Source organism: Zingiber officinale, chromosome 7B (assembly GCF_018446385.1).
Source record: "Zingiber officinale cultivar Zhangliang chromosome 7B, Zo_v1.1, whole genome shotgun sequence".
NCBI lineage: Eukaryota > Viridiplantae > Streptophyta > Magnoliopsida > Zingiberales > Zingiberaceae > Zingiber > Zingiber officinale.
In genome coordinates, this window is record NC_055999.1 from 10588380 (window position 1) to 10602644 (window position 14265).

Sequence of the window (14265 nt, forward strand, 5' to 3'; positions counted from 1 at the left end):
AGGATGGAATCGAATTCAAAAAGAAGGATGAATCCCACAAAAAAGGTATTAAGTTTGGAGATCTTCCTCAGAAAACGCGACTAAGTTTTTCTCTCTCTATGCGCTTGATTCTTAAAGAATCAAAGAGGTGTGAAGAAAATCAGTCGGGTATGAGGTTGATAGGATAACTTCAGATTATCTATTTGATTAAAACAACAAACCCGGATGGTCATACTGGACCAGACGGGATTTAGTTAAGTACAAAGTACCGGATGATATGTGTATGCATAAGTATAAATCGAGCGGTTATGACAGACCGGTCGAAATGGACGATATTATAATATATTGATCACCGCTTTATAGTCGGATAGTTATACCGAATTGGGTGAAAACAAGTTAAGTATAAAGCACTGGTCGATATGTGCGAGATTAATGGTAAATCGACCAGCTATAATAAACCAAGCGATATTGAAAATATTATGTTATAACGTACCATATTATATCGGACGGGACTTAGTTAAATACAAAGTATCAGATGATATTTGTAAGCATAAGTATAAATCGAGCGGTTATGACAGATCGATTGAGATGGATGATATTATAATGTATTGATTATGGCTTTATAGTAGCAAACCAAGTGACATTCAACATGCTTAGATAAGATGAATAACCACCATGAGTGAAAAGAAGCAAATTTAGTGGTGGAAGGAGAAGTTTAACCTTAAACAAACAAGCCAGATTGTCATGACAAGTTCTAGTTAACTTTACAATAATCCAGACTCTAACGAAAAGATTACTCTAGAGGAAACAAATCAGCAGGCCTGCCAACTAGGAGCTTGCATCGGTTCAAGAAGTTAGGAGGAAGATCACGAGACAAGAAGTTTTCTTCTCGCAATTGCTTTATTGCTCCATCAGCTCCAGCGGTATAGGTGGCCAAAATAGATTTTACGATCGGCCTGTTGAAGTCAGTAGAATTGATCAAGGTAGTAACCCGCTCCTTGAAGCGATCGTCTTCACCATTTTTGTAAACCACCGGAGCCGATTGGGAAGACTTCAACTCAACATCTTTGGTGGAGGCCTCTGTCTTAGCCGTATTCAAGGAAGTGTTTAAGGAAGTTATTTCATCATCTTTCAGGCGTAGAGCCTTTAGTTTATCAGCAAATGTAGACTCATAGTCAGACTTCAACTTGTTAGTCTCAGCAATCTGCTTCTCTAATTTGGAAGATAACTCGGTGTTAAGATCTATAGCCGATTTAAATTGAGTTTGAAGGCTCTCAACTTGAGCTTCATACTATTTTTTGGATTCATCTGAAAGCGTTGCAGAAGATAGCTCAGCAACTTTCAGCTTCTCATTCTCAGAATATAAGTTATGTGCCAGACGAGCTAAACCCATATTGGCCATCCACCGCTACAGACATAAGAATGGGTCATAAAATAGTCACAGATAAATAATAAATAAATAATAGCAAACATACCTTGATTTCCTCATGCGAGAATTGATCGATTGTCTTGGAAGGGGGAAGCTCTCCAAAGAGAGTGTGAATTTCCTCTCGAGCAGTAGTAAAAGAACCTCCCAGTAATACCGGGAGGACAGGAATGGTAGAAGAACTAGTGGAACAAGAAGAGGTTGGGATAGAAGGGGGAGCAAAAATCAAGTAAGAAGAAAAGGAAGAAGGCAAAGACCCAGATTCTGGAATAGATAATGGGAAAGTAAAAGAGGCACGGCCAGGGGCAGTACTGCTGGAAGAAGGAGAGGAAGAAAAAAGAAGCGAAGGATATAAATCAGTCAAAGTAGGCTCATTAGGAGAAGGAGCAGCAGAAGCAAAATCTTCTGAGGGTGATTCCTCAGCAGAAAGAGTGAGTCTCCTTTTTGAGGGGGGAGCTCTAGTGAGTTTACGTCCCGGGCGTTTACTTGGGGCAATCTCAGCAAGGGATCTTTCTGAGCTTACAGGGGATGTAAGCTCGATAACGGGAAGGGAAGTGGCTGCTGGAGCAGCAACAGCCACTGATGAAGAAGCATGTAACACCCGAAAATTCTCAAACTTGCATTAGAATTATTCTGTGATTTTTCTGGAATTTTAAGATATTTTTTCGAAATTTTCCGAGTAGCGGAAGTAGCAAAACTAATAGAAAAGTAAAATGGTTTAAGCGAGAATCGAACCTAGGACCTCTCGGGTCCGCTAAACCTTTAGTTAGCCTTAGTAACCGGTGAACCCAGCAGGGCCGTGCTGAAAGGAAAGGAGAATCAAATATATTTATATTTAAGTTAGGCATAGTTATCCGCTTAATATAAATAGGAAAAACTTAAGTGTGGGTTTGGTTTAATTTGGTTCGGCAGCCCTCTCCTTACAAAACCTCACGCCAATTCTTTTCTCCAAACCCTCACCGACGCCAACCCCTCCTTCCTCTCCTCCTCTCGGCGCCAACACCCAAACAACCTAGGGTTCTCTCCCTAGGGTCCCAAGGTCACTTTCCGGCGACGATTTCAGCACGAGGACGTTCCCCTCCGCGAGTAGAGCACGTGGACGCGAGCGGATCGTCGAGAAGTCGTCTCCACCGGAATTCCTAGCGATTAGATTTGTAAGAAATCTAGCACACAAGGTAAGAAACCCCTCACCTGCAGTATAATAGCTTCCGTTTGAGTTTTATGCTTTAGTTAGGATGTATGCAGATTTTTATTGATATCTAGGGTGTGTTTAACTCTCTTCGCAGATTAGGGATTTAGTTGAGCACCTCAAGATGGGCCGGGCACGTTTTCCCTCTTCAGATAGGAGGTTAGACGTTGTCGGGTGCCTAGAGGTGGTCTCCCTAATAGGGAGAAGAGTTAGAGTATCCTAGGTGTTCGATAAAAATGTTTAGCGCAACATTAGACAGTTTTAACAGCATAGTTAAATGTATAGTTACATTTAAAACAGTATATCAGTTTTATTCCATCTTTATGGGACTAGATGTCCAATGGGTGGGCTCCCACAGTCGCCTCTAGGTTCAGACAACCTAGTTTTGGGTTCAGATAACCTGGATTCAGCTAATTAGCATTTCAGTATTTTACTTTCAGCAGCGGCACTGTACTGGATTAGATATCCACTGGGCTGGACTCCCATAGTTGTCCCTAGGTTTAGCTAACCTAGTAAACCCTACTAGATTCGGAACTTGCAATCCTGGGTTTAGATAGGGATGCGCGCACAACAAGTACAGTTGCCAGGGCCCTACAGCAGCATGTTTAGTATTTTCATCTATTATTTATAATAGTTTTTCCAAATCAGTTTTAAAACATAATGGAATTCAGTATTAGTTCAGTCTCAGCTTAACTCACTTTTGTATCAACTCAGCTTATTTCAGTTGTTAAATATGATAGCTTCATATACAGTTATAGACATGTTATGATCAATTTTATTTTATGTTCAGCTTATGTTATGCCATGCTTTGTATGATACCATGCCATGCCATGCTTGCATATTCAGTATGTTTTTAAAACAGCATGATTTAAAAGCATATTTGCATCGTATGCATGATTTAGTGAGGTAGATGGTTTCTTACTAAGCTTTTTAGCTTACAGATACTATTTTCCTTATACTGCAGATACAGGAAAAAGGAAAATGGACTAGCAGTGGAGGCTGGAGGTCAGTGCAGATGAGGATGTGTGTGGCAGGAACTGGAATAAAGATCCTAGGGATCTAGTTTTATTTTACTACGCATTATAACTTGTAGCAAGCCTAGTTATTAAAGTCTTGTTCTCTTTTCCTTATGCTTCGCATTCTAGTATGGTTAATGGTATGAACTAGTGAACATGCATCATATGATGTCTTGAATGTTGCCAATGTATGGTAGAATAGTTATTAGTATATGTTAGAGTGGTTGCAGGTGGTTTTGGCACGATAAGGTGTCGAAATCAGCATTTCTGATTTCGTATCAGGAAATCAGACGCTGGATCGGTCTGCCGACCGATCCAGCAGTGTGCCAGGCTTCTGGATCGGTCAGCCAACCGATCCAGACAAATACAGTATGCTACTGTATCCTCCTGGATCGGTCAGCCCACTGATCCAGCACGATACAGTAGCGTTCCAGGGGTTTCGGGTTCCTGGATCGGTCTGCCGACCGATCCAGATACACCTGGATCGGTCTGCCCGACCGATCCAGCCACACATGGATCGGTCTGCCCGACCGATCCAGTTGGGAACCGAATGCCCCATAGCTCCGATCAATCTGCGGATCGATCGACAGGACTGTAGTTGGTTGGGATGTTCAGTTTCCCCTCCTTAGCATATGTACACCAGTAAAGAAGGTCTTTAGACCTTTCTTAGCAGTTGTATCCGTCATTAGTAGACTAAAATTTTAATTAGCCCAGCTTTCCCCACAGTATAGGTTAGCATAATTGTAGCGACCGGCCTTACAGCCAGTACCCAGAAGGTGGGTCGTTACAAAGCAACTGGCAAAGAGACAGCAGTAGTTTCTTCAAGAGGACCCTCAGAAACTTCGGGAACCACCTGAGAGTTGGAAGCTTCAGTTGGAGGAGCTGGAACTTCAATTGACGAAGGCTGATTAAGTGCAGTAAGAAGCTCTTGTTCTTTAGCATGAAGGGCAGCTTCTTCTAGACGTAACTCTTCATCAATCAAAACAGCATAGAAATTGGCCAGTGTGTAAAGGGAAGAAAATGTTTTAGTTAGTAAAAATTGATGAAAGAGGAAATAGAACTTTACCTAAGGAGTCATGTATCCTGCATTTGACTGGGCTCAAACTAAACAAATACAGAAGATCGCCCCTTAGCCATCTAGTGATAGAAAGACGACGACAGAACAACTTTTCACAATAAAGAGGAAAAGAAGGGTGAAGATGAAATTCCTTGACATCAGGTAAGGGAGGTAGAGAGGATCTCCAAGCATGAGACTAAGGAATATGCCCCATAAACTTTACAAAAAAGAAGCGAGATTTCCAAACTTTAAAAGAAGAGGGCATATCATCAAACAAGACCATCTTAGTCTGAGATTGAAAAAGAAAAACACCTGGTTCTGCTACTTTTGGATAAGCAAACATGAAAATATTTTGTGGAGTAGGAGGAATATCAAGTGTACGAACAACATGTACATGCCGCACAAATAACGAAAGGCATTAGGCACTAGTTGTTGAAGAGGAATGTCGAAATATTGGCTTACATCGATCAAAAAAGGAGGAATGGGAAACCTTAAACCCCCTATCAACTGATCCCTAAAGAAGGTTACACAGTTAGCAGGAGGGCGGTAAGGATGTTCATCTAGGTTAGGAATTATGATGTCATATTCCATAGGAATCTCATACTGCAGATGAATGGCAAGCTGAGCATCCTTGTCAAAAGAGGATAAAATTTGAGTATGCCAAGGAGCAATCGTCTCTTCAGCCATAGATAGAAGTAAGGGTTATCAGAATGACAGATTACTTACTGGGAGCTAAGAAAGATAATCGCTGGAAGACGGTGAGTACGAGGATTGATTAAAGATGGCAGCAAAGAAGAAATGCCAAGGTAAGGAAAAAAGAACAAAGTAGACAAGAAGATGAAGGGTTTAGGGTTGAACGAACGTATGGCCACCGTTAGATCAGAATGCCTTTTATCAACAGACACCGTTGATTACAGAAAGGTGCAAACGCTGGTGTTACGAGAGAGAGAGAAAGAGAAGACACATGTCATATAACCATAAATGGACATTTATGATGGATGCGACAAATCGAATTGTGTAGGGGTTGGTGGCGCTTTGTCACGTGCCTCCAACATTATTTTACCGTTGAAGAACCAATCATAATCAAGGAAATTCTGAAAAGGTGTGGTTTACTATGTGTAATAAAAAAGGACGGGCTGGATTTGACAAATCTCGGGCCAAAAAAGGAAAATATGAAATAAGAATAGTCAATCATATGGGAAGCAATGTTTGAATTAATGTAAAATACCGAAAATAGGTGAGACACCATAGGGAAATTTTTCGAAATTTTTGGAAATTTTCTGGGAACTTTTCGGAGATCGTATGGACGAGTTTACGGGGATAAAATTTGGGCCCGGGGAAAGCCTGTTTAGGCTACCCATTTAAGCGAGGGAATGTTTTTTTTCTTAATTCCTTTTTCCTTTTATTTTACTTTCTATTCATTATTTTCTTTCCTCCCTTTCCTCCGCGTGCCCGAGTTCTTCCCCCGACGTTGATTCCCTTCATCCTTTCTTCTTTGCCTTAACCGCTCTTCCCCAACCGACGCCGTAAAACCGCCGCACTCCTCGTGATTAAACCCATCTGCCAAGCTTATCCCTCACACGAACTCTTTTTTCTTCACCCGATTTCTACTCTCGATTTTTTTTCCCCATCGCGCGGATCTGCGGCCATTGGACTCAACGCTGATGATCGCCAAGGGTTCCCTCACCAAGCCGTTGCCCCTCGCCGTAGAGATCCCACAGCCGACGCCGCTCCGATCTCCAACACCATTGATAGCCGGGTGCCGCCTCTCCTCTGCCCTAGCATCGGCGACCGAGCCTCCTTCCCTCTCCTCGTGGACACCTGGAGCCGTCGGAAATTGAGCATCCGAACCCTAGGTCGGGTTTTTGTGTGCTGGTCGAAGCTTCCCTACCTCGTGCCTCTGATCTAGAGTGATTGTTGCCTTGTTTCTGCCCTGTTCGCCGCCGCGACTTCCTCTAACCTAGCCTCAACCGACACCCCACTTTCGACGCCAACAACCACCACCAAGCCCTAATTGCTGATTCTCCTCCGACACCCTCTGCCCTAGCTCCGACAAATCTTTCCTCTGCCTTAGCTGCGATCTTGGAGAGCATCTTGTTGCTATACGGTGATCTTGGAGTGGCTACATTGGTTATGGGCAGAGAGGAGGTGATCAGTGTGAACTTAGAATAAGGTATGTTATGGGATGATGGAAATCTGGATGTTGATTTCAGATAGGATTCTATGTGTTGATAGATTCACTGGTCACTGCAGCTTCATCTATTTGTTTTCAGCGACAACTCTTGATTCGGCAGCAACCTTTTTGCTTGTGGATCAACAGCAGTGACTTGGAGTTGAGGTAAGGTATAGGGTATTTGATCATGTTGTCGATGATTGATGGATATGTTAATAACTAATGTTAACCTAGGTATATTTATTGAATTATGGATAAATCGGATTACTAGATGGTTAGATTTATTAGGGTTTTACCCTAATTTAGCCTTAAGGATTTTTTATTTGGCTATGCATTTGAGTTGTAGCTAAATAAAAATGTATGTATATTGGTGACACAGGACTTTGATACGAGACGGGCATCTCGGCGTCGGATTTGGACTGGATTGGACCTTCCTATTGGAGGCGGGTACCTTGACTTATATTTGATAATGTCATGTTGATATGTTTAGTAGGTTATAACCTTTAGTAATGATTATGTTCGTCTTTGCTTCGGTTGGTCACTACCCGATACCTGTTATATGCTTGTTTTGTTTACCTATTATGCACTTCATGTTAGTACCTACCTGATTATACATGCTTAGAGGGGTAGTGACACAACCATGTGTTTATTATGTTCAAGATCTAGGTTTTTGATACCTTATCTGACCTATATACCTTAGATCTTCAGATTGATCCATTGATGCTAGGGTACACATTTTATATCTATGGATAGGTTCAGGATATTTCCATGATTAGTGACATGCATCATCTTGCATGATTGCATGCTGTGCGATAGTCGACTCCAATATTATTGAGCACATCACCAGTTATATAGATCTGCACACACCACCACTCATGGGTTAGTGGTATATCAGGCAGGTGTGTGGCAGTTCTGTTGTTAGGCTCCGCTGGTCCGGTGACTCAGCGTGGTAGCCGACAGACAGTTCTGCTCTGTTAGGCTTCGCTGGTTTACCGGAAGATGGTTTGACTTTGTTAGGCTCCGTTGGTCCGCTCATGGGTAGTGCGATGCAGGGTGGTAGCCGGCAGAGATTCCTCCCCGTCATCGTGTACCGGGAGATGAGAGCATTGTGCTCCCCCACTTATGATTTGGGGTAGGAGGATAGGTGTACTCCGACAGCATCCCGTCCACTCGGTCACTCATCAGGAGTAGTGACGATAGAGTGCACGGTTGTCATAGCCCTACCCACTCGGTCTCACCATCGTGTGTGAGATGGTTGACTAGCCTCAGGGGTGACCATGACATTGGCATCATACGCATTTATGCATTTACTGATTGTGTTTGCTGCACTTATATACTGCATTTGGATGGATGCATATGTTTGACATGCATACAGGATTTATGATACTCTCGGTCTTACGACCTGACTATTCTCATAGGAGACCCTAGTGAGTACAGTTCTCTTCAGCCTTTTTTATTGTGCATCTTCCAGCTTTTGTCTAGGAGACTGTACTCCATAGTTATTACTATTTGTTATAGTTTACTATACATGTCAACTAGGTATCTGCTGAGTTGTTGAACTCACCCCCGTGGACACTATCTTTTTCAAGTACCAAGTTGTTTATGGAGTCGCTTGGAGTATCCTGCCTGCCGGTCCCCACGTCACATCAGAAGACATGTCTCCGCTTTTGTTTATTTGTATTTTGGTATATGAATTTGTGTATTTAGCTTTGTGATCCGGCTTTGTTCCTGGAGTGTTGTTTTGTTGTGTGGTGTAAGTCTAGCTGGCTAGCAGTCTTCGTTTTTAGTTTGTATGTGTGTCCATTGTATTTCCGATGTGTTTGGTTTTGGTACAACCGAGTGGGTTGTTAGTTTTACATATAACTGCGTGGTTGTGTTTTTATTGTATCAGCCGAGTAGGCTGCATATAAACTGCGTGGTTGTGTGTATATTCTAGCCGCCTGTGGCTGAGGTATATTGTGCATGTAAAAATGATTTAGATTGTCACCCGTATAGGGGAGATGCTGCCGGAATTTCCTCGGGCAAGGACTCCTCTGGGGCGTGACAATTAATGTAACTATAGTAGACAGGCTAATATCAGTCGGGATAACAACGTTGATGATATACAAGTCAATATTGGCCGGGTCATCACGTCTATTCTTATGAACCAGAAGGATTCAAGAAGGTCACCCAGTTCGATACAAAAGATTGTTCGATTTTACACTTAGAACATGATTTGATACATAACATTACATTTTCCTCTCAAAACATTAGACCTCGAAAGGTCAACAAAAGTTATAAACATGAGCTCTCAGACTCCTTAGTAAACTTCAACCCCACTAAGGATAGATTTTACCAATGCACGAAGGAAGCTTGCCCGGGTTGAAAAAGTGGAAATATTTTACCTAGACGAATGAAACTATGAAGTAGAGTGTTCTCATGAACAAGAAAGCACAAACTTGTTCATACCCTCTCCAACATGTGACTAAAAGGTCCACCTCCCGCCTGAGTCTTTTGAACTCTGATTCCAGAACACCCATCTTAGCCTGAATCCGAAGCAACCTGGGCTGCAATGGCAACATTAGCTGATCACTAATAGCATGTCGGGTCATCAAGCCTTTCCACTCTGGGGTCTTACGCACTTGATCCTGACAAACTTCATTCTTTAAGGTCATTCCTGACCTTGTTTGAAATTGGGTGACCGACAGAAATTCCTCTAACTCTCATGCTTAAGAGTTAATGGGGTCTAGAGTTTGAGCAACTTCATTCATAAATCCTATCTTCGCAGACAGAGGTTGCTCCCAGAGAGAGAGGCCTAAAGCCATACTCTCGGTAATAGAAGGCAAGCAAAAAGGAGAAGAACTGAAGTTAGTGAAGAAGAAAGGAAGGACCACATCCCTATTTAAAGGGTCGAGGGACTCACGGGATCACTATACTCGGACTCACGGGATCACTATACTTGGGTTCACGGGATTGCTATACCAAAAGTCACAAGGACTCCTGCAGAAAAAGTCATGAGGGTACTGTAGAGACCATGGCAGGTACATGACCAAAAATAGGCAAAGAAACAAAAAATAGACTTAGGTCTAGTTAGTCGGCTACGCCTCCTTCGACTAGACTTGGAAGGAAGGCTAGTGATATGGGTTAGGTTTAGTAGGTCCCCGGAGAAAAGAGGAAAGAAAAGAGATAGCAGAACTAAACAATGTAAATATCGACCGGGATATCGGGCTTAAGAAAATATAGGCCAACATCGGCCGAGATAATACCTTAAAGAAAAGATAGGCCAACACCGGACGATATAATACCTTAAAGAAAAGATATGCCAACACCGGACGATATAATATCTTAAAGAAAAGATAGGCCAACGCCGGCCGGGATAATACCTTAAAGAAAAGATAAGCTAATACCGGTCGGAGTACATATTGAGAAGGGTAGGCTAATATCGGCCGGGACAACATGCTTAAAGAAACATAGGCAAATACCGGATGAATTAACACACTTAAGAAAATATAGGTCAACACCGGCCGGGATAATACCTTAAAGAAAAGATAGCCTAATACCGGTCGAAGTACATCTTGAGAAGGGTAGGCTAATATCATCCGGGACAACATGATTAAAGAAACATAGGCAAATACCGGACGAAGTAACACACTTAAGAAAATATAGGTCAACACCGGCCGGGATAATACCTTAAAGAAAAGATAGGCTAATATCGGCTAGGATTTTCTGAGCTAGCACATGCAAATATAGACTAATATCAGGTGAATCTATATGATCGTCTGAGAATGAGCAACTACAAGACCGTACATGATTTATAATATATTATCGGACGAAGAGGACATGTGTTAAATAAAAATAATAATCCGCCTGTACGAAACCTAGGGTCAATCCCGATCGATAAAAACATAGTATAATATCGGGTTGTCCACAACATAGTGAAGACAAGATAACCAAATAGGGGTGATAAAATATAACTTATAGGACAGGACGAGAATAAACACTTTTAAGGATATTTATGAATAGCTTATGAAAATATTTGCTTTATGTAATCGTATAACAGGTCGACTTACTTAGCGGGAAGAATGTTTCTAGACTCTTCTGCAGATACTAGACGACAAAAAATGTACATCTGGGGTACAAAAGAGATTCCTTAAAAGCCATTTTCTGCAAGTACGTGGCTTACGTCATCTCATAACAAACTCTAATAAACCAGGATCCTCTTCATGACTACAGAGGTTATATGAAGTGGTATAAAAGGGGGTATCCTCTCCGTTGGCCAGGTATGCTCACGTTGATGCTCACACTCACAACCCTAGCTTTCGACCACTGTTTATCTTCTTCCTTCTTCCACACTAAGAGAGATCACTGACTTGAGCGTCGGAGGGCTTAGCCAGGGATTCCCACCCCGGTCTTAGGTCACTGACAATAGTGTTGGTTGGTCTCTTGTGCGCAAGAAGCTTTGGAAGCTCCAGATCTTGGTTTTCTTCATTGAACCCTTCCTTTCGTCTTTGGATCTTCGCACAAGGAGGACATTCTGTGACTCTTATTCTCCTAGATCCGCTTTTGGTTTCTCGGATCGGTATTCTACAGGTGTTATTCTTCATCAGCAGTAGGTTTTCTCCCAGCTTCCGTTTTGTCAAACTTCTCAGATAGGATCACCGGGGTTAACAAAAAATTTTTACCCAAAATACCCTTGAATATTAGAAAAATGTGATAAAAAGAAAAATGTAAAAGAAAAATATAAAATATAAAAAGTAAAATAAAAACATAAAATAAAGAAAAAAAAGACGTAAAAAATAGAAAAAATAGAAAAAAATCTAAAAAATAAAAAAAATAATTAATAAACATAAAAATAGAAAATAGAAAAAATGTAAAAAAATTAAAAAATAATAAAAAATGGAAAAAATAAAAATAAAAAACATAAAAATAGAAAAAACATAAAAATTTAAAAAAGCATAAAATAAAATTAAAAAACAATATAAAAAAACGTAAAAAAAAAATTTAGAAAATAAAAAAAATAAAAAGGTCAAAAAAAAATTAAAAAACACATAAAAATAAAGAAAGAAGTGAAAAAGAAAAAAAATGTAGAGGGTAAATAATAATAATAATAATAATAATAATAATAATAATAATAATAATAATAATATATGGTTGATTTTGTAACTTTGGGTAATATAGTAAAATATTTAACTAGGTTATTTATTAAAACCTTAAAACCAACAAGTTTTTGTTGCATTACCTACATTGAAACAAACAAAATTTGGTTGTATTTTATTCTCCATAACCTTAATTATATGAATACTTGGTAATCACATAACTAAGATTATACATGATAACTTGAACCAAACATGCCCTTATAAGGGATTTTTTTTGAAGGCACGGTAACAGTATGTTGATAAGAGGTCCGATTACCGAAACAACACCTCAGTCAACAGACCCCTCAAAGGGGGATTTATTTGTTGTTAAGGGGACTCGAACCCGGAACCCCAGGAAACACAAGTCTCAATGCTTACCATTTGGAATTAGGGATGGCAATGGGGCGGGACGGGGGCGAGTTTGGCATTCCCATCCCCGCCCCGTTCTCATTTTTTCGGGTTCGGGGATTCCCCGAACTCGAACCCACGGGGATCAAATTCCAATCCCCGCCCCCATCCCTGCCTCATTCCCAAATTTAATTTATATTATTATTATAATTTACTAATTATTATTAATGATAATATTAATATCAATATTAATAAAATTATTATTAATAATATTTTCAAATATTTTAATATTAATATTAACACTATTATTAATATTTTTTTAAAAAAATCATATAATTATTTATTAATATTAATAATAATAATATTCGGGGTGGGTTCGGGGATGGGGATAATATTCTCATACCCGCCCCATCCCTAAATAATTGGGGATTCCCATTCCCATTTCGGGTTTTCCCCGCGGGGCCCCAAACCCGAGGGGAAAATTGCCATCTCTACTTGGGATAAGTCACTTTGATAAAAGAAATCCTATGTTGGGTTATTTTTTTAACATGACTGGCCCCATCGCAGAATGGTCCCATACTCCAGAAACTCCAAATGGGATTTTTTTTGGAGAGGCACAGTACCACACTGTTGCTAAGAGGGATTGGGCATGGCACCGCAGGCAACATTAATATGTTGCTGAGAGGACTCGAACCCAGCATCTCAGGCAACAGATGCCTCCGTGCTTGCCACTAGGACAAAGACACTTTGACGTGATGAGAGATAACATGATGAGAGAGGATGAGCAAAAAAAATATGATGAGAGAGAAAATTTGATGGAGAGAGAATGAAGAGAAAGAAAGTATAATGAGAGAAAATAAGGAAACAGAGTGTGTGATGGGAGAGATTGAGGAAAACGAAAGTATGATGAAAGAGAAAGTGTATTGAGAGAAAAAGTGTGATGAGGAAAAATGAGGAAAGAGAGTCTGATGGGAGAGAAAATATGATGAGAGAGAATGAGGAGAACGAAAGTATGATGGGAGAGAATGAAGAGGGATAAATTGTGATAAGAGAATATGAGAAGAGAGAGTGTGATGAGAGAGATTGAGGAGAAAGAAAGTATGATGAGAGATAAAGTATGATGTGGAAAAATAAGAAAAAAGAGTGTAATGAGAGAGAAAGCATGGTGAGAGAGGATGATGAGAGAGAAAGTGTGATGAGAGAGAGAATATAATGGGAGAGAATGAGAGAAAATGTGATGAGAAAAAAATGAGAGAGAGTATATGATGTAAGAGATTGAGCAGAGAGAAAGTGTAATGATAAAATACGGAGAGAGAAAGTATGTTAAGAGAGAATAAGGAGAAAGAAAGTGATATGAAAGAAAAATTGAATAAATATATTAAAAGTATTTTCGTCCAAAACATAATTCTCATTCTCATGCCCGTCAAAATCTAAAGGAAGATGTGAGTTTTATCAATACTCAAATTTTTAGATTTTATTTCAAAATTTTAATTTCATTTCTATCAACCATACATAAGTTTGAATAAATCCATTCTTTAATTTCCAAATCCCTATACCGAATGCCACTTAATTTCAAACTACCTAAAATACAAGACAATATACTTTTTCTATAGACTCTGATAATAAATATAGGAATAAATATTTTCAATAAAACATACTATTTTATAATAGATATTATAATTATTTATTATTAAAATAAAAATATTAATCATCATATGATATAATTTTTTTTAATTAATTATAATCTTATTTTTAAAAATTGTATTTTTTTATTTATCATGTATAAAATTTATTAATATATTTTTTATTTTATTTATTTCCTTTCATCTAATGCGTTCATCTAATGCGTTAGGTTGCCAGCCAGCGTCAAATTATGACAAATATTTCATGAATGAATCCATTAAACTATTGTAGCCGACCCCACCTAGTGGGAAAAGGCTTGGTTGTTGTTGTTGTTGTATCT

General features: G+C 39.7%; 1 protein-coding gene across 1 annotated transcript; it reads right to left on the bottom strand.

Annotated features, from left to right (window-relative positions):
- Positions 1-772: 772 nt before the first annotated feature.
- LOC122004159 (uncharacterized serine-rich protein C215.13-like) lies at positions 773-12388 on the bottom strand. The gene is made up of 6 exons (XM_042559086.1): positions 12333-12388; positions 4677-4693; positions 4442-4579; positions 1455-1984; positions 1319-1387; positions 773-1270 (listed from the first exon to the last, which is right to left on the bottom strand). Exons 1-6 carry the CDS (start codon positions 12386-12388, stop codon positions 773-775), a joined length of 1308 nt encoding a protein of 435 aa, XP_042415020.1.
- Positions 12389-14265: the final 1877 nt, after the last annotated feature.